The sequence below is a fragment of the Pelobates fuscus genome, chromosome 12 (assembly GCF_036172605.1).
Source record: "Pelobates fuscus isolate aPelFus1 chromosome 12, aPelFus1.pri, whole genome shotgun sequence".
In the NCBI taxonomy this organism is placed as follows: Eukaryota; Metazoa; Chordata; class Amphibia; order Anura; family Pelobatidae; genus Pelobates; species Pelobates fuscus.
In genome coordinates, this window is record NC_086328.1 from 591,569 (window position 1) to 613,363 (window position 21,795).

The following is a 21,795-nucleotide window of genomic DNA, read 5'->3' on the forward strand; positions in this document are numbered from 1 at the left end:
GGTTTATATGTAGATTGAGAACAAGGTGGGATTAGGGCAGGGTGGGTTTATATGAAGACTGATAGAACAAGGTGGGATTAGGGCAGAGTGGGTTTATATGAATACTGAAAGAACAAGGTGGGATTAGGGCAGGGTGGGTTTATATGAAGACTGATAGAACAAAGTGGGATTAGGGCAGAGTGGGTTTATATGAAGACTGATAGAACAAGGTGGGATTAGGGCAGTGAGGGTTTATATGAAGACTGATAGAACAAGGTGGGATTAGGGCAGTGAGGGTTTATATGAAGACTGATAGATCAAGGTGGGATTAGGGCAGGGTGGGTTTATATGAGGACTGATAGAACAAGGTGGGATTAGGGCAGTGAGGGTTTATATGAAGACTGATAGAACAAGGTGGGATTAGGGCAGTGAGGGTTTATATGAAGACTGATAGAACAAGGTGGGATTAGGGAAGTGAGGGTTTATATGAAGACTGATAGATCAAGGTGGGATTTGGGCAGGGTGGGTTTATATGAGGACTGATAGAACAAGGTGGGATTAGGGCAGTGAGGGTTTATATGAAGACTGATAGATCAAGGTGGGATTAGGGCAGTGAGGGTTTATATGAAGACTAATAGAAGTAAATAAAGCGTTTTTTTTTTTTTCTTTCTCCAGGACATTGTGGAGCAGGCATTTTCTATTTGTTACGATGTGGAGAGTTTCTTAAACTTCCTTGCCCCCTCACCAAATGATGTAAGAAAAGTGAATGGAAAATTATATGAAAAAGCAATAGGAATATTGGAGACTTGTGCATTCATTTAAACAATCTGGGATTTGTCAAATTTTACATGACAATACCCGAGCATGCTTGTTTGGGGATTCAAGATCGATCACTGGAGTAAAACAAAAAGCTGATTGATGCTGGGGACAGCCTCTAAATGTGGATTTTATTCCCAGATAAAGTGAGAAGATAGAGGCAGGTAAAAGGAGGGGTAGAAAATAAATAAATATATATCTATCCCAGTTGTGATAGGAGCACTCGGGGCTGTGACCCCTGCGTTGGGGGAGTGGCTTCAGTAAATTCTTTGTGAAACATCTGAAATCGCTGTCCAGAAGAGTGCGGTTCTAGGAGGAGATACTGCGCAGAACCCTCAAACTCCCAGGTCTGGTAGAGGACCCGAGAATGAGCAATATATACCTCCCAGGAAGGCTGATAAAATCAATTTATATATCGCTTATTGTACTTTCTCTCCATTGGTTAAGTCTTCTCACTTGATCTGTGAAGCAAATTGTAGAAGAATGCTCCTCCCAACGTCCTGTAAAATGTATAAATAATATAATATATACACTGGCCCGTAATCACTCTTTTTTGTTGAGTGCGAATCTCTTTTCCCGAATATTTTGCATTGAAAATATTCAGACAAGCCAAAATGGCACACAGAAAACTATTGGATTACCTGAATTCAATTATTGATTTTTTTCTGCACACAATGATTCAGCCAAACCAACCAGGAGCTGAAGTAAGAAAATGGCAGTGATAGCTTGAAGGTGGTGTATCTACCTTGCTGGACCCCAGGCCACCACACCCCCAGATAGGACGTCATTTTCATCTGTCTTTGCAAAATATGGTGACAGAGCTGTTTTAACTCTGTTTATATTTAAATTTCTATCAGCTGCCAGACTGTATCATGTCAGGAGAAATGGAAGCGGCTCATCACAGTAAATGGGCTTTCTAGAACAATTATTAGGGCTAAAAATCAATAACCTGACTGGCTAATATGCTCCAAAAATAAAATAGGAAACAATCTATTACTGGACAGATAGAAGCCAAGGTTAACAGAAAATCCCTTCATGTAAGTAAGAAATAAATGGCTGATAGAAAATAAGGTGGCAAAACGTGCCAGGACTCTATAAAAACACCAAGGCACTTAGCCAAAGTCCAATAAAAATGAGACCAGGAAGGTCTTACTGAGTAACCTCCGCCACTTTCCAGGCTCTGCAAAACATGTACGCCAAGTGAGGCATATTCAAAGGTCATTATTATTGTTCATTTTTTAAATTCGTTTTTCTTTATTATTTTTATTAGTTCTGCCTCTGGCTCGACGGACTGAATGCCCTCCAAGGCCGGGAAATGACCAGTGAACGTAAAAGAAGTGATTTGGACATATTGCTAAATGCAGAACTCAAGCTGAGGCTATTGGATTTGGAAAATGTCCCCATTCCTGAACACCCACCAGCGATCCCCGCACGGCCACTTAACTATGACTATTTCTACCAATTTGCTTCCACCGAGGCTTAACACTCACACACTACTTGATATACACTCTGCCACCATCCCAGAACCACAGCCTTGCCATGGCAATCATCCCAAAGCAACTGCCCTGCCATGGGCCACCCTCCCAGAACCATGGCCCTGCCATGGGCCACCATCCCAGAACCATGGCCCTGCCATAGGCCACCATCCCAGAACCATGGCCCTGCCATAGGCCACCATCCCAGAACCATGGCCCTGCCATAGGCCGCCATCCCAGAACCATGGCCCTGCCATAGGCCACCATCCCAGAACCATGACCCTGCCATAGGCCACCATCCCAGAACCATGGCCCTGCCATAGGCCACCATCCCAGAACCATGGCCCTGCCATAGGCCACCATCCCAGAACCATGGCCCTGCCATAGGCCACCATCCCAGAACCATGGCCCTGCCATAGGCCACCATCCCAGAACCATGACCCTGCCATAGGCCACCATCCCAGAACCATGGCCCTGCCATAGGCCACCATCCCAGAACTTTGGCCCTGCCATAGGCCACCATCCCAGAACCATGGCCCTGCCATAGGCCACCATCCCAGAACCATGGCCCTGCCATAGGCCACCATCCCAGAACCATGACCCTGCCATAGGCCACCATCCCAGAACCATGGCCCTGCCATAGGCCACCATCCCAGAACTTTGGCCCTGCCATAGGCCACCATTACTAACCCACGACTCTGCCATTGACCCCCACAGATTCACAGCCATGCCATCTGCCCCTACAGACACACCACCTTATCATTGACTAGAGATCTTCAGCCTACACCACAGATCCACGGCTCTGCCATCTGTCAGCATGGCAGATCCATAGCACTTACATTTGCCACCAACACAGATGTTCAGCCTTTTTGACCTACCACAACACCACCATGGTCCTGGCTTTGGCCCACAACACAGATACCTGGCTCCACCATCTAACACCACAGTGTCTTGTATATCTTTTAACTGTATGTATACATATTATTTTTAAGAAATGTACAAAGCATTATGTGCATAATTTGCAAATGAAATAAATATATAAAAAAGTGGAGCAGAACGCACCCTGAGTAGTGGTATTAGTGGAATCATCCATTTATGAAAAGTTAGTGCTAATGAGAGTATTTGATTAATGTATACATTCTGTATGGTATTGGTGTGAATTTAAACCTCTAAAGGATAGAAGGATAGAATAAGTGGAATCTTCTAACAGACATTGAACACATGAAAATGTACACAACTCAGACCAGTTTGGAGGTTTGCATCAAAACGTAACCATCACTGAGGACTTCCAGGACAACAGCTGTGATATCATTAAGAAAATCCATTTCGTACCCGATTCAACTGCTTCAAACTGCAATGTATCCATATGACAGCATAACATGCACAAAATAATAAATTGCTTCCTCTTAAAAAATTAATTTAAACCATTAAGACCCATTTACATTCTCTTTTGCGCCATCAGTATCTTCACCCTGCGAGGAGACGCTCACATAACCCAATCTTTTATATGTATTTACAGGGTGGGACACAATTCACAATAAGGTTTGAGGAATCAATACTTTTTTTTATTTTTTATTTATGAACCAATATCAATGGTATTACACACAATGTAAACACCAGGAATTAGAAATCACAGGCCGCCACAATCACTATATCGGCAATACTAAATAGGGGTAAAAAAGGAATCTAGATAATAAGGTAAAAATAGCAAGAGTTTATTAATAACAAAATATACACACTCACAGCACAATACATGTGCAATACATCAAAAATAAATATAAAAAGGACACAATAGGCCAAAGACCCTTAGGTACAGCAGCTTAACACAGCATAGTACTGGACTGTATGAAAAAGGTGCAAGGAAAAGTGCACAAAGTCAGTCACTTTCAAACACCGTATACAATAAGCCAAAGGCCAAATATTGCACAAACAGTATAAAACCAGCATATATGTAAATAAAACCGCTAATACCAAAGTGCAGGGTCACAGGATATGCTCAACGCGTTTCGTCTTGCGACTTCCTCAGGTAATATAAATAGGACTGGTGGGGGAAAGAAACAATAAAGAGAATATATAAAAAAAAAATGTAAAAACTTATAAATGTGTAAAATAAAATGAAATGCGCATTTCATTTAATTTTACACATTTATCATTTTTTCTATATATTTTATATATTCTCTGTATTGTTTCTTTCCCCCACCAGTCCTATTTATATTACTCTTTAGGCTGATCGCTATGGATGTTAGGGGTCAGCCGGGGGGTAGGCAGGAAGTGTACACACAGACCGCATCAGTTTTGGACGTTTTTGATGTAGAGCGTCTGTGTACATGATCAATAAAGATATCCTGCGTTCCAGCGTGGTTGCACATGCGCGGGCCGGTCACACGTACGTCATGACGTATTAGCGGTTTTATTTACATATATGCTGGTTTTATACTGTTTGTGCAATATTTGGCCTTTGGCTTATTGCATACAGAGTTTGAAAGTGACTGACTTTGTGCACTTTTCCTTGCACCTTTTTCATACAGTCCAGTACTATGCTGTGTTAAGCTGCTGTACCTAAGGGTCTTTGGCCTATTGTGTCCTTTTTATATTTATTTTTGATGTATTGCACATGTATTTTTTTTTTTTTTAATTCTTTATTTTGGGTGTGCACAGAATAAACAGGCAGCTGGTATGCGCCACAACAGCGGCATCCAGTAAAAATCGGTAAACATAGGTAATACAGGTCATGTCATACGGTATTCAGGCACATTTTTATAGTTATTATAGTGTTACGATAGTTTAGTTTGGCGTTTAGTTTTCAAGGTGGTAGCATGATGCACATTCCATGCAGGAATAGGTAGGAGAGGGACAAAAGAGGAAAAACATGGCTCGTGCAGTGAACGTACATACAAGAGCATTTGAACAGTTGAGTTATTGGTGTTAAATCACGCTTGTTGCCTATGCAGTGAGAGACTGGGAATTTGTATATTCCGTGTAAGTTTAACTAGCCTAGACAACTAGAGTGTTAGAGTGAGTGCAAACAAAACATGTGAGAGCACCCGATGGCCAACAGCTATAGCCTAGACACCCCATGATATATAAGTCTGCTCACTGTTACAGCAAAGCAGACAACGCTTATGATTGACCAAGATCACATTAATAGGAGAGGTGGTTGCCATCTGGTCAGGTCTAACTGCTATTCCGGACATTAATTGAGTGATTTAAACAAGCAACTCTATAAGGTGGAACGTATTGAACACTAACAAATTATTTGTGAACATTATAGATCTGCATACTCATCTGTATTATGGTGTAGTGGGTTGGGATCAGTGTAAGCACTAGCCTTTAGTTTTACACAAATTATAAGCAAGTTGCTTTTAACATAGGACAAAGTCCCCTGTGACTGCAGGTTCGTAGTTGCGTGGCCACAGGTCGGGTCACCGTGTATCAGTGGGGATCATCCTACTCCTGCGGTCGGTATTGGAACGGCACAGCCCGGAAAGTCTCTTGGGATCCCTTCCTCTGCTGGCTGAAAGTGGGCTCCTTGCCGGTTTAGTCCGCCGGGCCATGGCACTGGAGCTTTGTGGTCTGCTCTGAAAGCTGCACCGATGTCGCTAGTGTGCTTCAGGGGGTAGTTCACTCTATAACCCCGCGTGATGGTTTGCGGCAGGTTCCAACTCCTCAGTTCTCGGCCCTCCGGTTTATGCCAGGTTTGAGTGAGGGCTGTGATCTTGCTGTGCTGGCATCCGGCTTGGTTGTGAGCAGTGGTCTTCCCCGAACAGGCTGTGGCACGTAAGTTGCGATGTTCAGCGGTTGCCGGTGCTGCCAAGCAGTGGTTGAATTTGGTCTGTTTGGTGGACCCGCTCAGCGAAGCGTGAGGGTAAGTGTGGGTGCCTGCAGAGCTTGTTCTCGTTTCCCACCATCTGGGTCGCCAGTCCGTTCTCCGTCTGCGGGCTGCTCTGGGGGCACGGTCTGAGTAGCTGCACAAGCGGCGCCGAGTGGCTGGACGAATCCATGCCGCCATCCCCTTCATAATTAACTCGAACGACTGACCCTTGAGGCAGTGTTTCGCCAATAAGATGGTGCAAAGCCGATTAAAGGATTCAGGGGTTAGTGTGGGCGGTTTCGTGAGGGTGCATTTTGTCGTGGGTCTCGCTCGAGCCGCCATCTTGCTTGGGCTCTGGCAGGCTTGGTTAGCCGTTGGTCTATCCGTTTGAGGAAGTCGAGTGGTGGGGGTAATCGTCCCCAGCGAGGACCGGGATATCCCCCGCCGGTCCAGAGGGGGGGGCCGCGGGGCAGCGTCCGCTTCTTGCTTACAGGTGGGGTCCGTGTAGGGGGATCGGCCGCCTCCCCCATGCCGCAGGCCCCATTTCTGTGTAGACCACATGGCTGGTTCAGGCTTTTGCTTTGCTTGTCGTTGCTGAAAAGACATCCAACTGTTCCGTGTGTTGTGCTGCATCCCTCTATGGGCTCCATGTGCTGCTTGCATTATGTGGTTGTATAAAAACCTCGTTATTATGCCCGTTGGTGCAGGAGCTCACAGAGAGCACGTCCGGCCATCTTGGCTGTCAGGCCCCGCCTATTGCACATGTATTGTGCTGTGAGTGTGTATATTTTGTTATTAATAAACTCTTGCTATTTTTACCTTATTATCTAGATTCCTTTTTTACCCCTTTTTAATATTGCCGATATAGTGATTGTGGCGCCCTGTGTTTTCTAATTCTACACAGAGGCTTGCCTGTTCTCGGTTCTCACTGCTCTTAACCCACCTTTCACTTTATTTATTTATCTATTACACACAATGACTGCTAAACGTCTCAAAGTCGGGCTCTTTTGATTGCAATGTCCTTAACCCCTTAACCCCTTAAGGACACATGACATGTGTGACATGTCACGATTCCCTTTTATTCCAGAAGTTTGGTCCTTAAGGGGTTAAGGACACATGACATGTGTGACATGTCATGCTTCCCTTTTATTCCAGAAGTTTGGTCCTTAAGGGGTTAAAGGGATTCTAAAGTGCCAGGAAAACAAACCTGTTTTCCTGGCACTATAGACTCCTACAATGCCCCCCTCCCTCGCACCCCCCGCCTGCAGGGCTGAAGGGGTTAAAACCCCTTGTCACTTACTGGAATCCAGCGCTGATGTCCCTTGGCGCTGGGTCAGGGTCTGCTTAGGTCAGCCGGCGGGGTAGACCTAATACGCATAGTGCGTGCAGTATAAAGAAGCCATTATAATATAATACAGTGTTATTAATATATAAGGAGGTGATACCGGAGAAACTGACGGAAGCCAAGCACAGAGAGATGGACACAGGTTCTTTATTCGGTTCACCGATCGGGACTCAGAGGGACTAATGTCACCAAAATACAACAAGTTCTGAGCCCCGGACAATAGTGCAGGCTCCTTATATAGGCACATAACTCCTCCCATATTAAGCTCCACCCGCACATTCTCTTGACCAATCAATACAAATAAGAATTAACTTCCTGCTTGACCGCATGGCCTGTCCAGCACAATGGAGGAGGGGAATACTACATCCGGTATTCTTGCACATGCTCCGTACACTACTGATCGTATCTTGCCACGTGCAACCAACTGATCGATACGTCAGCATATGCATGTACACATGCCACGTGGTAATCTCGGCCTACTAAATTTATTTTTACCGAGATTCCACCACAGAGGTACAGATCCTCTATACCCCCATATCAGTACCCCCCATTGCTGTAATTACCCATCATGCACTGCGTGCTGTATAAAGAAGCCATTATAATATAATACAGTGTTATTAATATATAAGGAGGTACAGATCCTCTATACCCCTGTCAGGATCGGGACAGGGATCCAACACGCAGAGTACAAAGAGTGGAAAGGTACGTATACCGGGCCTTAGAATGGCCGGACTAACGTACCGAGAGTAAAGAATAGTCAGAGGCAAGCCGAGGTCGAGGGAACGAGAAGACAGAATAGCGAGAGACAAGCCGGGTCAAGGGATAACAGAGAAACAGGGTAGTACAACGAGCCGAGTCAAAACCAAAAGAGCAAACTAGAATACCAGAGCACTGAGTGACTAGACAAGCTAGAACCACGACAGGGCAATGAGCTGAAGTAAGGAGTAAGCTTAAATACCCTGGTTCTGGATGGAAATCACGCCTCTGAAAAGTACCGATTGGATATCGGACACTTGAGTGACAGATTGCTCGTGCTAGCGTCATGACGTCACGTATTGAGCGTCCTGCTAGAAAAGGACGTGGATTCCTCGCGGCCGGTGTTTAAGTGACTGGATGAACCGCGAGGAACGGAGGAGACAGCTCGCCTGGACGGATACACCACCAAGTCTCTACCTCCCTTAGAGGTAGAGGCCTCAGGTACCCTGACAGTACCCCCCCTCTCAGATACGCCCACCGGGCGGAATGAACCGGGGCGAGATGGGAAGCGAAGGTGAAATGCTCTGCGAAGGCGAGAAGCATGGACGTCCTCCTGAGGTACCCAACTCCTCTCCTCAGGACCATATCCCCTCCAGTTGACCAGATATTGCAATTTTCCCCTTGAAATTCTGGAGTCAATGATGGAGCTGACCTCGTACTCCTCCCGACCCTCCACCTGAACAGGACGAGGCGAGGAGACCTTAGAGGAGAATTTGTTGCAAATGAGGGGTTTCAACAAGGAGACATGAAAAGAGTTAGGAATGCGTAAGGCAGGTGGCAGAGCAAGGCGATACGCAACCGGATTGATACGAGTGAGAACCCTGTAAGGACCTATGTAACGAGGAGCAAATTTCATGGACGGAACTTTTAGGCGAATATTCTTAGTACTCAACCATACCCTATCCCCAGGAACAAAAACAGGAGCCGCTCTTCTATGTTTGTCAGCGTGTTTCTTGAACAGCGAGGAACTATGTAATAGAATTTGTCGAGTTTGATCCCATAATTTCTTCAGGTTGGCGACATGATCATCAACCGACGGTATCCCCTGAGAAGAGGAAACCGAAGGAAAAATCGAAGGATGAAAGCCATAGTTCATGAAGAAAGGGCTAGAGCGAGTTGAATCGCAAACAAGGTTATTGTGTGCGAACTCCGCCCAAGGAATCAGACCGACCCAATCGTCCTGGTGTTCGGAAACAAAGCAACGCAGATACTGTTCGATCTTTTGATTAGTACGTTCAGCAGCTCCGTTAGACTGAGGGTGATAGGCAGAGGAAAAGTTCAATTTGATGCCCATTTGAGAACAAAAGGATCTCCAGAAACGTGAGACAAATTGAGAACCTCTATCAGAAACAATCTCTGAAGGGATCCCATGTAGGCGAAAAACTTCTCTCGCAAAAATCTCCGCCAATTCAGGGGAAGTCGGAAGTTTAGGTAATGGCACGAAATGGGCCATCTTGGTAAATCTATCCACCACCGTGAGAATAACAGTCTGTCTTTTGGAAGCAGGCAAATCAACGATAAAGTCAATGGACAAACAGGACCAAGGTTTCTCAGGAATGTCCAAGGGGTGTAACAGGCCACATGGGGATGCATGAGATAGTTTAGTCTTGGCACAAGTCTCACAAGCTGCGACGAACTCCTCAATATCCTTACGAAGTGAAGGCCACCAGAAATCCTTGGATATCAGAGAGTACGTCTTGCGCATACCAGGATGACCAGCTATTTTACTTTCATGAAAACATTGTAAGAGCTCCAGTTGCAGTTCAGGAGGAACAAAGTTTCTTCCCTCAGGAGTGTTTCCGGGAGCTAGATGTTGTGACTTCAAGATCTGGTCAAGTAGCGGGGAATGAATTTTGAGACTGGTATTAGCAATAATATTGCATTTGGGTACAATGGAAGACAAAAGTGGTTCTACTGAAGCAGAGGGTTCATATTGGCGAGATAGCGCATCGGCTTTAGAATTCTTTGACCCAGGTCTGTAAGTCAGAACGTAATTGAAATGGGTAAGAAACAACGACCAACGAGCCTGCCTGGAGGATAGACGCTTGGCCTCTCCGATATAAGACAAGTTTTTGTGGTCTGTCAGGATGGTAACAGGATGTAATGTACCTTCCAATAAATGTCTCCATTCTTTCAAAGCCTTGATAACCGCTAGTAATTCTCTGTCACCAATGTCATACCTGCTTTCAGTACCGGTCAATTTTTTAGAGAAAAATCCACATGGATGTAATGGTTTATCAACACCCAACCTTTGAGATAGAACAGCACCTAAACCAGTCTCTGATGCGTCTACCTCGAGCAAAAATGGCAGAGAAGTGTCAGGGTGAACTAAAATTGGAGCGGAAGCGAAAAGCTCCTTGAGAGTCTTGAACGCAAGGAGAGCTTCAGTAGTCCAATTCTTAGTGTCAGCCCCCTGTTTGGTCATGTTAGTGATAGGTGCAATAATGGAAGAATAGCCCTTAATAAAGCGCCTATAATAATTGGAAAAACCAATAAATCTCTGTATGGCTTTAAGACCTGTGGGTAAAGGCCACTCTAGAATGGATTGGAGCTTATCCGGATCCATCTTAAATCCCTCCCCAGAGATCACATAGCCGAGAAAGGTTACCTGGGTTCGATCAAAGCTACATTTCTCCAACTTGCAGTACAAGCCATGCTGGAGAAGCTTGTGCAAAACCCTCCTGACTTGTTTGTGATGAATCTCAATGTCACTAGAATGAATGAGTATATCATCTAGGTATACAATGACGCACTCTTGCTGAAATTCCCTAAGAACCTCATTAATCAGATCTTGGAATACTGCTGGTGCATTGCATAACCCAAAAGGCATGACGGTATATTCATAGTGGCCATATCGAGTATTGAATGCCGTCATCCACTCATGTCCCTGCTGGATTCTCACCAAGTTATATGCCCCTCTGAGGTCTAACTTGGTGAAAATTGTAGAGCCCTTCAAACGATCGAAGAGTTCGGTGATCAAGGGAATCGGGTAGGCATTTTTAATGGTTATCTTATTCAGACCTCGATAGTCAATACAAGGTCTCAAAGAACCATCTTTCTTTTTAACAAAAAAAAATCCAGCCCCGGCAGGGGAGGAGGACCTCCTGATGAATCCCTTGTCTAAATTCTCGTGAATATATTCCTCTAGGACTGAGTTCTCCTTTATAGATAATGGGTATACATGACCTCTGGGAGGCATGGTACCAGGGAGTAGGTTAATTTTGCAATCAAAGGACCTGTGTGGGGGTAAGGTATCGGCCTTCTTTTTGTCAAATACTGCCTTTAAATCTAGATACTGAGGCGGAATTTGTGTCTCTGTAGGATTGTCAGAGGTATTCGATGTATTAGTTAATCCAAGAGGTAAGACCTTCCGCAAGCATTTTTCTTGACAATTCTCTCCCCATGAAACTATCTCCCCTGATTCCCAATTAATAATAGGGTTGTGTCTCCTCAGCCAGGAGTACCCCAGAACTATGGGAATAGACGGAGAAGAAATGAGCATCAAGGATATATCCTCTTTATGCAAGATGCCAACAGTCAAGTTAATCGGTATGGTCTCATGAAAAATAACAGGCTCAAGTAACGGTCTACCATCGATGGCCTCAACAGCCAGAGGTGTCTCTTTTAACTGGGATGGAATAGCATGCTTGGCAGCAAAACCCTGATCTATAAAGCTCTCAGCAGCTCCAGAATCGATTAGTGCCATAGTCTTAACTACTCCCTTCTCCCACTTTAAAGAAACGGGTAACACAAGCCTGAGCTCCTTGTAGTTGTGAATAGAGGACAAAGTAGAAACACCCAAGGCCTGCCCTCTAGAGGAACTTAGGTGCGAGCGTTTCCCGAAAGATTGGGACAATTTAGGCGTAAATGACCCCTGACTCCACAATACATACATAAACCCTCCCTTCTCCTGTACTGTCTCTCCCTTTCAGTGAGATGAGTACTGCCTATCTGCATAGGTTCAGGAATACGTAAGTCTTCGAACTCAGATATTTGAAAGGTAGGCGCTAGTTTAAAGGAGGGTCTACGGGTCCTATCTCGAGTGTTCTGCCTCTCTCTTAAGCGTTCATCAATACGAGATATAAAAGAAATTAAATCCTCCAAATTTTCAGGGAGTTCTCTAGTAGCGACCTCGTCAAGAATTACATCTGATAACCCATTCAGAAACACATCTATATAAGCCTGTTCGTTCCACTTAACTTCTGCCGCCAAGGATCTGAACTCTAGTGCATAATCCACAAGTGTTCGATTGTCCTGTTTAAGGCGCAACATTAATCTAGCTGCATTGACCTTTCTGCCAGGAGGGTCAAAAGTTCTTCTAAACGCAGCTACAAAGGCATTATAATTATAGACGAGTGGATTATCATTCTCCCATAAAGGATTGGCCCATCTCAAAGCTTTTTCAATGAGCAGAGTAATAATAAATCCAACCTTTGCTCTATCTGTAGGATAAGAGCGGGGTTGTAGTTCGAAATGGATGCTAATCTGGTTTAGAAAGCCACGACACTTCTCCGGTGACCCGCCATAACGTACTGGTGGGGTAATACGGGAAGAAGCACCTACAGTGGCTACCTCTAGACCTGAGACTGCAGGAGAGATAGAAGGAGTACGTGTCTCCTCAGGTGGATTACTAGCACGAGACAAAAGTGCCTGTAGTGCCAAAGCCATCTGATCCATCCTATGTTCCATGGCGTCAAACCTGGGATCCGAAGAACCAAGCTGACTGTTTGTACCTGCAGGATCCATTGGCCCTGTCGTAGTGTCAGGATCGGGACAGGGATCCAACACGCAGAGTACAAAGAGTGGAAAGGTACGTATACCGGGCCTTAGAATGGCCGGACTAACGTACCGAGAGTAAAGAATAGTCAGAGGCAAGCCGAGGTCGAGGGAACGAGAAGACAGAATAGCGAGAGACAAGCCGGGTCAAGGGATAACAGAGAAACAGGGTAGTACAACGAGCCGAGTCAAAACCAAAAGAGCAAACTAGAATACCAGAGCACTGAGTGACTAGACAAGCTAGAACCACGACAGGGCAATGAGCTGAAGTAAGGAGTAAGCTTAAATACCCTGGTTCTGGATGGAAATCACGCCTCTGAAAAGTACCGATTGGATATCGGACACTTGAGTGACAGATTGCTCGTGCTAGCGTCATGACGTCACGTATTGAGCGTCCTGCTAGAAAAGGACGTGGATTCCTCGCGGCCGGTGTTTAAGTGACTGGATGAACCGCGAGGAACGGAGGAGACAGCTCGCCTGGACGGATACACCACCAAGTCTCTACCTCCCTTAGAGGTAGAGGCCTCAGGTACCCTGACAACCCCCATATCAGTACCGCCCCATTGCTGTAATTACCCATCATGCACTGCGTGCTGTATAAAGAAGCCATTATAATATAATACAGTGTTATTAATATATAAGGAGGTACAGATCCTCTATACCCCGATATCAGTACTCCCCATTGCTGTAATTACCCATCATGCACTGCGTGCTGTATAAAGAAGCCATTATAATATAATACAGTGTTATTAATATATAAGGAGGTACAGATCCTCTATACCCCCATATCAGTACCGCCCCATTGCTGTAATTACCCATCATGCACTGCGTGCTGTATAAAGAAGCCATTATAATATAATACAGTGTTATTAATATATAAGGAGGTACAGATACTCTATACCCCCATATCAGTACCCCCCATTGCTGTAATTACCCATCATGCACTGCGCGCTGTATAAAGAAGCCATTATAATATAATACAGTGTTATTAATATATAAGGAGGTACAGATCCTCTATACCCCCCATATCAGTACTCCCCATTGCTGTAATTACCCATCATGCACTGCGTGCTGTATAAAGAAGCCATTATAATATAATACAGTGTTATTAATATATAAGGAGGTACAGATCCTCTATACCCCCCATATCAGTACTCCCCATTGCTGTAATTACCCATCATGCACTGCGTGCTGTATAAAGAAGCCATTATAATATAATACAGTGTTATTAATATATAAGGAGGTACAGATCCTCTATACCCCCATATCAGTACCCCCCATTGCTGTAATTACCCATCATGCACTGCGTGCTGTATAAAGAAGCCATTATAATATAATACAGTGTTATTAATATATAAGGAGGTACAGATCCTCTATACCCCCATATCAGTACCCCCCATTGCTGTAATTACCCATCATGCACTGTGTGCTGTATAAAGAAGCCATTATAATATAATACAGTGTTATTAATATATAAGGAGGTACAGATCCTCTATACCCCCCATATCAGTACCCCCCCATTGCTGTAATTACCCATCATGCACTGCGCGCTGTATAAAGAAGCCATTATAATATAATACAGTGTTATTAATATATAAGGAGGTACAGATCCTCTATACCCCCCATATCAGTACTCCCCATTGCTGTAATTACCCATCATGCACTGCGTGCTGTATAAAGAAGCCATTATAATATAATACAGATCCTCTATACCCCCATATCAGTACCCCCCATTGCTGTAATTACCCATCATGCACTGCGTGCTGTATAAAGAAGCCATTATAATATAATACAGTGTTATTAATATATAAGGAGGTACAGATCCTCTATACCCCCATATCAGTACCCCCCATTGCTGTAATTACCCATCATGCACTGCGTGCTGTATAAAGAAGCCATTATAATATAATACAGTGTTATTAATATATAAGGAGGTACAGATCCTCTATACCCCCCATATCAGTACCCCCCATTGCTGTAATTACCCATCATGCACTGCGTGCTGTATAAAGAAGCCATTATAATATAATACAGTGTTATTAATATATAAGGAGGTACAGATCCTCTATACCCCCCATATCAGTACCCCCCATTGCTGTAATTACCCATCATGCACTGCGTGCTGTATAAAGAAGCCATTATAATATAATACAGTGTTATTAATATAAGGAGATACAGATCCTCTATACCCCCATATCAGTACCCCCATTGCTGTAATTACCCATCATGCACTGCGTGCTGTATAAAGAAGCCATTATAATATAATACAGTGTTATTAATATATAAGGAGGTACAGATCCTCTATACCCCCCATATCAGTACCCCCCATTGCTGTAATTACCCATCATGCACTGCGTGCTGTATAAAGAAGCCATTATAATATAATACAGTGTTATTAATATATAAGGAGGTACAGATCCTCTATACCCCCCATATCTGTAATTACCCATCATGCACTGCGTGCTGTATAAAGAAGCCATTATAATATAATACAGTGTTATTAATATATAAGGAGGTACTGTGATGTAATTCCAGTAAAATACAAGTTTAGCAGGCTAAGATTGCCACAAGGCATATGTATGTATATGTGTTTGTAGTATCAGTTAGTTAATAACACGTAGCTAAGATACTGTCATCACTGTACTGACCAGGTGCAGGAATGTAAGAACTGGAATTACGCGTCCCTCTCCTTTGTATCAGATGAGCCACGTGGTTAGACCGGATGGATGAGTTTAGACTCTATTCATTAAATAGGTTAAGGGTATGTGTGGGTGTAGTTAATTGTGGGAGGAGCTACAGTGCTATATAAGGAATGTACTCTATGTATTCAGTACTCAGACTTTGCTGTATTTTGGTGACGCTAGTCCCTCTGAGTCCCGATCGGTGATCCAATAAAGAATCTCTTCCTTCCTGAAGAAACCTGTGTCCATCTCTCTGTGCTTGGCTTCCGTCAGTTTCTCCGGTATCATTTGGTGCATTGGCCGGGAAGCTCATCGTTCAACGGTAGCTGAGAGGCAGAGGCGTGAGACGGTCTATCTTTGCCCACGTTCTCTACGGCTGCACCCCTGAACTTCTGCGTGGACCTCCCTTCGTCTCGGCGCCACTGGTCTGTTGTCCAGGAGATCATCGGCCTCTACGTGAGAAGTGCTGGGGTGTCCCCGTCGATGAGTGTGAACTCAGGTTCAGGAACGAGGAGGTAAGATAACTGCTGTTTTAGACGGCAGGACCCGCTAGGGGTATACCGATTGTGCGGTAGGCCCAAAGGGGTTTTTGAATCTGTATCTGCCCCCTCTGTCGGAGGGAAGGAGCGAAGGCGCACCGCTCGATCGAACGCTCTTTAGTCAGACCGTTTGATTTGGTTAGTCAGGCGGGGTCCTGGTGTAAGATAGCCCTAGCCGGACACCGGTGTCTTGTCTAGACTAGCGTTCTAGGGTGTATATTACGTTCGCTAGGTCGGAGGGACCGGGAGACTAAGCGGCGCCTGTGTAAATTCGGTTCGCTAGTTCTCATCCTATCTGGGCTAAGTGGGAAGGCGTGTAAATTTGGAACCCACTAGACTTTTGATAGTACGACTAAGAGGCGCCTGTGTAAATTCGGTTCTCTAGCTCGTTGTATAGTGCGACTAAGAGGCGTCTGTGTAAATTCGGTTCTCTAGCTCGCTATATATGTGGTGATTGGGCAGTGTGGCTAACCAAAACGGGTGTATATAGTTTTAGGTAGTCCATTCAAGGTACTGGCCAATAGTTTAGTTGGGAATTGTAAATGTGTTAACGATTGTTTTAGTAAAGTGTATATCTTGTTAGATAGCGCGAGCTCAGCCGTCTAGCGAGAGTGTTAATAGTGTGTTGCTGTATTATAGTGCACGGTACCATAACCCTGTATATTTACTGACATTATATAATAAGTACTAATCATTGTCGTCCATTGCATGTTTAACACCATAACCACTAATAATTGTATTGTGACCTTAACTTGTGCTTTGACCTATGCTAACCGTACTGTAACCGCTATTTGTAAAAGACGATGTTACTGGGGTGTGTTATAGACGGGTAATTCGTATATAGAGAATTATAGCGTGGGTGACTGTGTAGTTACGCCAAAGGGCATAATATTGATTATATAGTGACTGGTGTAGCAGTTGTGTGTGTACGGGAATTCCCTGAGTGTTTATTGTTATGGTGTACGTTTCACTTGATAACCGTACCACGTGGTGCTGTTGCCAGAGGAAACGGGTGTGACTGTTGAATAGTACGCGTGTATAGTAATCGTTGTCGACGACGTTCCACTGTTAAATATGGGTGCGTCGCAGTCAACGATTCCGGATCCCTTAGGATGTATGGTTAAGAATTTTAAAAAGGGATTCAAAGTTTGTGATTTTGGGGTTAAGATGTCCCCTGTACGTTTGGTCACTTTGTGCACTAGGGAGTGGCCTACTTTGGTTGCGGCATGGCCGCCACGTGGCAGTTTGGATCCAACTCTGGTACAGCGCTTACACGTGGCTGTATCAGGTAGGCCTGAACTTTACGGCCAGTTTCCTTATATTGATTGTTGGAGACAGGCCGTAAATGACTCGCCAAAATGGCTCCGGACATGCCACGAGGAACAGTGTCGCCTCATGGTAGCTAGGACTTGTTCGTCCACTAGGGCTGGTGTTAGGCCCATTTTGGACACGCCCCCTGAGTCCGAGATCCCTTTGCCGCCCCCTTACTTTCCGGTAAGAGGAAGTGACGCAAATACAGGAAGTCCTGTAACCCTTCCCTCATTACCCTCATCCACTTCCGCTTCCTCCTCCAGTACAGGATCCACCCCCCCTCGTACTAAATCTCCCCTTCCGGAACCAGAACCCACCCCCATTAGAAACGAATATCCTGATTTGGCGCCACTTCAGACTTCCGGTCAAGCTTCATCTAGCTCGGCCCGAAGTGTTCTATTCACTACCTTTTCCCAAAACCAACCTCCCACATCCCCATACCCTATATCTCCCCGACCGGAACCCATGACTGACGCTTCCCTACGTAGCCCCATCCAAACCCGACAGTTGACTGGTGCCCAACAATTAAAGCACTATCAGATGCCTCTTCGCTTAAATCCCGGGTCAGCTTATATCGATGCCGCAGGTCAAATGGCACACGCTGACCCTGTCTTCGTATATGTCCCTTTCACCACTACCGACCTTTTAAACTGGAAGACCCATAATTCCTCGTATACTGAGAAACCACAAGCCATGACTGATCTGTTCACCTCAATAGTACAGACACATAATCCGATATGGGCTGATTGCCAGCAGTTATTAATGACTTTATTTAACAATGAGGAAAGGACAAGAATAAATCAAGCAGCCATTAAAGCATTAGAGGATAGAGCCCGTGCTTTGAACCAAGCTAATCCAGCAGCATGGGCCGCAACACATTATCCCAACACTGATCCCGATTGGAACGTAAATGGTGCTGATATGGTTCAACTCAGAGCCTATAGAGACGCTATAATTGCTGGCATGAAAGCCGGAGGAAAGAAAGCCATTAACATGTCGAAGACAGTTGAGGTGATCCAGAAAAGCGATGAAGCGCCCAGTGTCTTTTATGACCGATTATTGGAGGCATACCGCTTGTATACCCCCTTTAATCCGGAAGACGCAGACAATTCCCGAATGGTTAACTCCGCCTTTGTCAGCCAAGCATACGGAGATATTAAGCGCAAGCTACAAAAGTTAGAAGGGTTTGCAGGTATGTCAATCTCCCAACTAATGGAGGTAGCTAATAAGGTCTATATGAATAGGGAAACAGAAAGCAAGAAAGAGGAGGAGCGCAAGATGCGTAAAAAGGCTGATATGCTAGCGGTAGCGATCGCAGGCGTAGATAAACGGGGCCCAGATAGAGGCAATAATAGATGGAGTAGGGAGCCTTTGAGTAGGGATCAGTGTGCGTATTGCAAGGAAGAAGGGCATTGGAGGAACGAATGTCCGCAAAGAGAGCAGTACGAGAGAGACCAACCCAGGGCAGGCTACGGAAACTTTAGAGGCAGAGCGAGAGGTAGAGGAGGTCCCGGAGGGAGTAATGGTTATAGAGGGAGTAATGGGAACAGAGGAAGTGTTAGGGAAGACAGGTATATTCCAGCAGCGCAAAGGTCTCGCGATAGAGAAGGTAGGGACTTTGTAGGATTGGCTGACACGGTCATGGAGGACTATTGATACCGACCGGGCTCCATCCCCCTTGGTCGAGCGGAGCCTATGGTCGATGTATCAATAGGGGGGAAAAGGAGTGCGTTCATGATCGACACTGGTGCTGAACATTCAGTGGTGACTAATCTAGTTGCTCCTCCATCTGGAAGGACTATTACTGTGATAGGAGCAACTGGAAGAAGTGCTGAAAGACCGGTTCTTAAAAGTCGACTCTGTACATTGGGAGGCCACGTAGTAAAACACCAATTCCTTTATATGCCTGAATGTCCAGTCCAATTGCTGGGACGTGATATGCTATCCAAATTACAAGCGCAGATTACGTTCCTACCAGATGGAACAACATCTTTAAAGTTTAATGGACCTTCAGGTATTATGACTTTATCCGTACCAAAGGAAGAAGAGTGGCGACTTTATACAGTGTTGACTAGCCAAAACCCTAGGAGTGATGAGACATTGTTTAACATACCAGGAGTTTGGGCAGAGAACAACCCACCAGGACTGGCCCGCAATATTCCACCAATAAAAATTGAACTGAAACATGGGGTTTATCCAGTGAGCCTAAGACAATATCACATTCCGCAGAAGGCTAAGAAGAACATACAATCCTACCTGGATAAGTTCATACGGTATGGTATCCTAAAATTCTGTACTTCCCCCTGGAACACCCCATTGCTGCCTGTTCAAAAGCCCGGTACAGATGAGTATCGACCTGTGCAGGACTTAAGAGCAGTCAATGATGCGGTTGTTAGCATACATCCAGTTGTACCCAATCCATATAACCTGCTTGCTTTAATTCCGGGCGGGGCTACTTACTTCACAGTCTTAGATCTCAAAGATGCCTTCTTTTGCCTCCGAATTGCCGCAGAAAGTCAATGTATTTTCGCTTTCCAATGGGAGAACGCTGTAACGGGCTCAAAACGCCAAATGACTTGGACAAGACTGCCCCAAGGGTTTAAAAATTCACCTACCCTATTTGGTTCAGCCCTAAGTCAAGATCTATTGGATTTCGAGTCCATCCCAGGAGAGTGTGTATTGTTACAATATGTAGATGACTTGTTGATAGCAGCAGTTACAAAAGAAATCTGTCAGCAAGCAACGCACGATCTACTACACATTCTCTGGAAGGCAGCATACAAGGTGTCTAGAAAGAAGGCTCAGTTGTGTTTGCCAACTGTCAAGTATCTAGGATTCCATATCTCTGAAGGTCAAAGAATTATGGGGCCAGAGAGAAAAGAAGCTGTCTGCCAAATACCAATACCCAAGAATAGAAGACAAGTGCGAGAATTCTTGGGGGCAGCAGGCTTCTGTAGGATATGGATTCCCAGCTATGCGATACTAGCAAAACCTCTGTACGCAGCTATCAAAGGTACAGAGCACGACCCCTTCTTATGGACCCAAGAACAGCAAACGGCATTTGAAGATGTGAAGAAGGCTTTGATGAGTGCCCCAGCATTAGGTCTACCTGATCACACACGACCATTCTACTTATATGTACACGAGCAAAGAAGAATGGCTGTGGGAGTATTGACACAGTACTTGGGATCATGGCAAAGACCTGTTGCCTACATGTCTAAGCAACTGGATGCAGTGGCCAGCGGACTTCCACCTTGTCTAAGAGCCGTAGCTGCAGCCGCCCTGCTAGTAGCTGAAGCCGATAAACTCACTCTGGGTCAAGAACTTTATGTACGAGTCCCACATGCAGTACAGACGTTGTTGGATTACAAAGGAAATCATTGGTTTAGTAATAGCCGTATGACCAAGTATCAAGCAATGTTGTGTGAAAACCCAAGAGTGCATTTAGAGACTGTAAACACCTTAAATCCAGCTACCCTTTTGCCACAACCTACTGAAAGTCAACATGATTGTTTGGAAGTAATGGATGAAGTATTCTCAAGTAGACCAGATCTTCGTGATTTTCCCATCCAGAACCCCGATGTTCAATATTACACCGACGGCAGTAGTTATGTGAAAGAAGGGATCCGCTATGCAGGATATGCAGTGACAACAATAGACAAGGTGATAGAAGCTCGGCCACTGGCGAAAGGAACATCAGCACAAAAGGCAGAATTAATAGCACTAACACGAGCGTTACAATTGGCTGAAGGTTTAAGAGTGAATATCTATACGGACTCTAAGTATGCGTTTTTAACCACTCATGCCCACGGAGCTTTGTATAAAGAAAGAGGACTACTGAATTCAGAAGGCAAAGAAATCAAGTACGCAGCTGAAATCCTACAACTATTGGAAGCAGTGTGGGAGCCGAAAGAAGTCGGTATTATTCATTGTCGAGCACATCTGAGAGGTGATGGTGATGTAACCAAGGGAAATCGGATGGCAGATAGTGCAGCTAAGCGTGCTGCTGAATCAGGAAGACAGGAGTATGTAGGGCATATAGCTGCTCTTATACCAACTCCACTGTCCCAATGGACTCCAGTTTATACAGCTCAAGAAGAGGAGTGGTTAAAGACTGAACCGGGAAAGTATTTGGAGAACAAGTGGTATCAGCTAGAAGATGGAAGAATAGTTATACCAGCATCGCTAGCGGTAGAAATTGTCCAAAATTATCACAACGGGACACATTCTGGGAGAGACAGTACTGAAGAATCTCTTAGAAAACATTTCTACATACCAAGATTGTCCAACTTGACTCAGGCCATTG

The 21,795-nt window shown here is 44.8% G+C and overlaps 1 protein-coding gene across 1 annotated transcript in view; it reads left to right on the top strand.

The window, feature by feature from the left end:
* ELMO3 (engulfment and cell motility 3) overlaps positions 1-3,331 on the top strand; it is a 56,864-nt gene extending 53,533 nt beyond the window's left edge. The window contains exons 20-21 of the mRNA XM_063438665.1: positions 655-732; positions 2,066-3,331. Coding sequence (XP_063294735.1) covers positions 655-732; positions 2,066-2,278 — 291 coding nt within the window. The 3' untranslated portion in view covers positions 2,279-3,331. The remainder of the gene's footprint in view (positions 1-654; positions 733-2,065) is intronic.
* Positions 3,332-21,795: the final 18,464 nt, after the last annotated feature.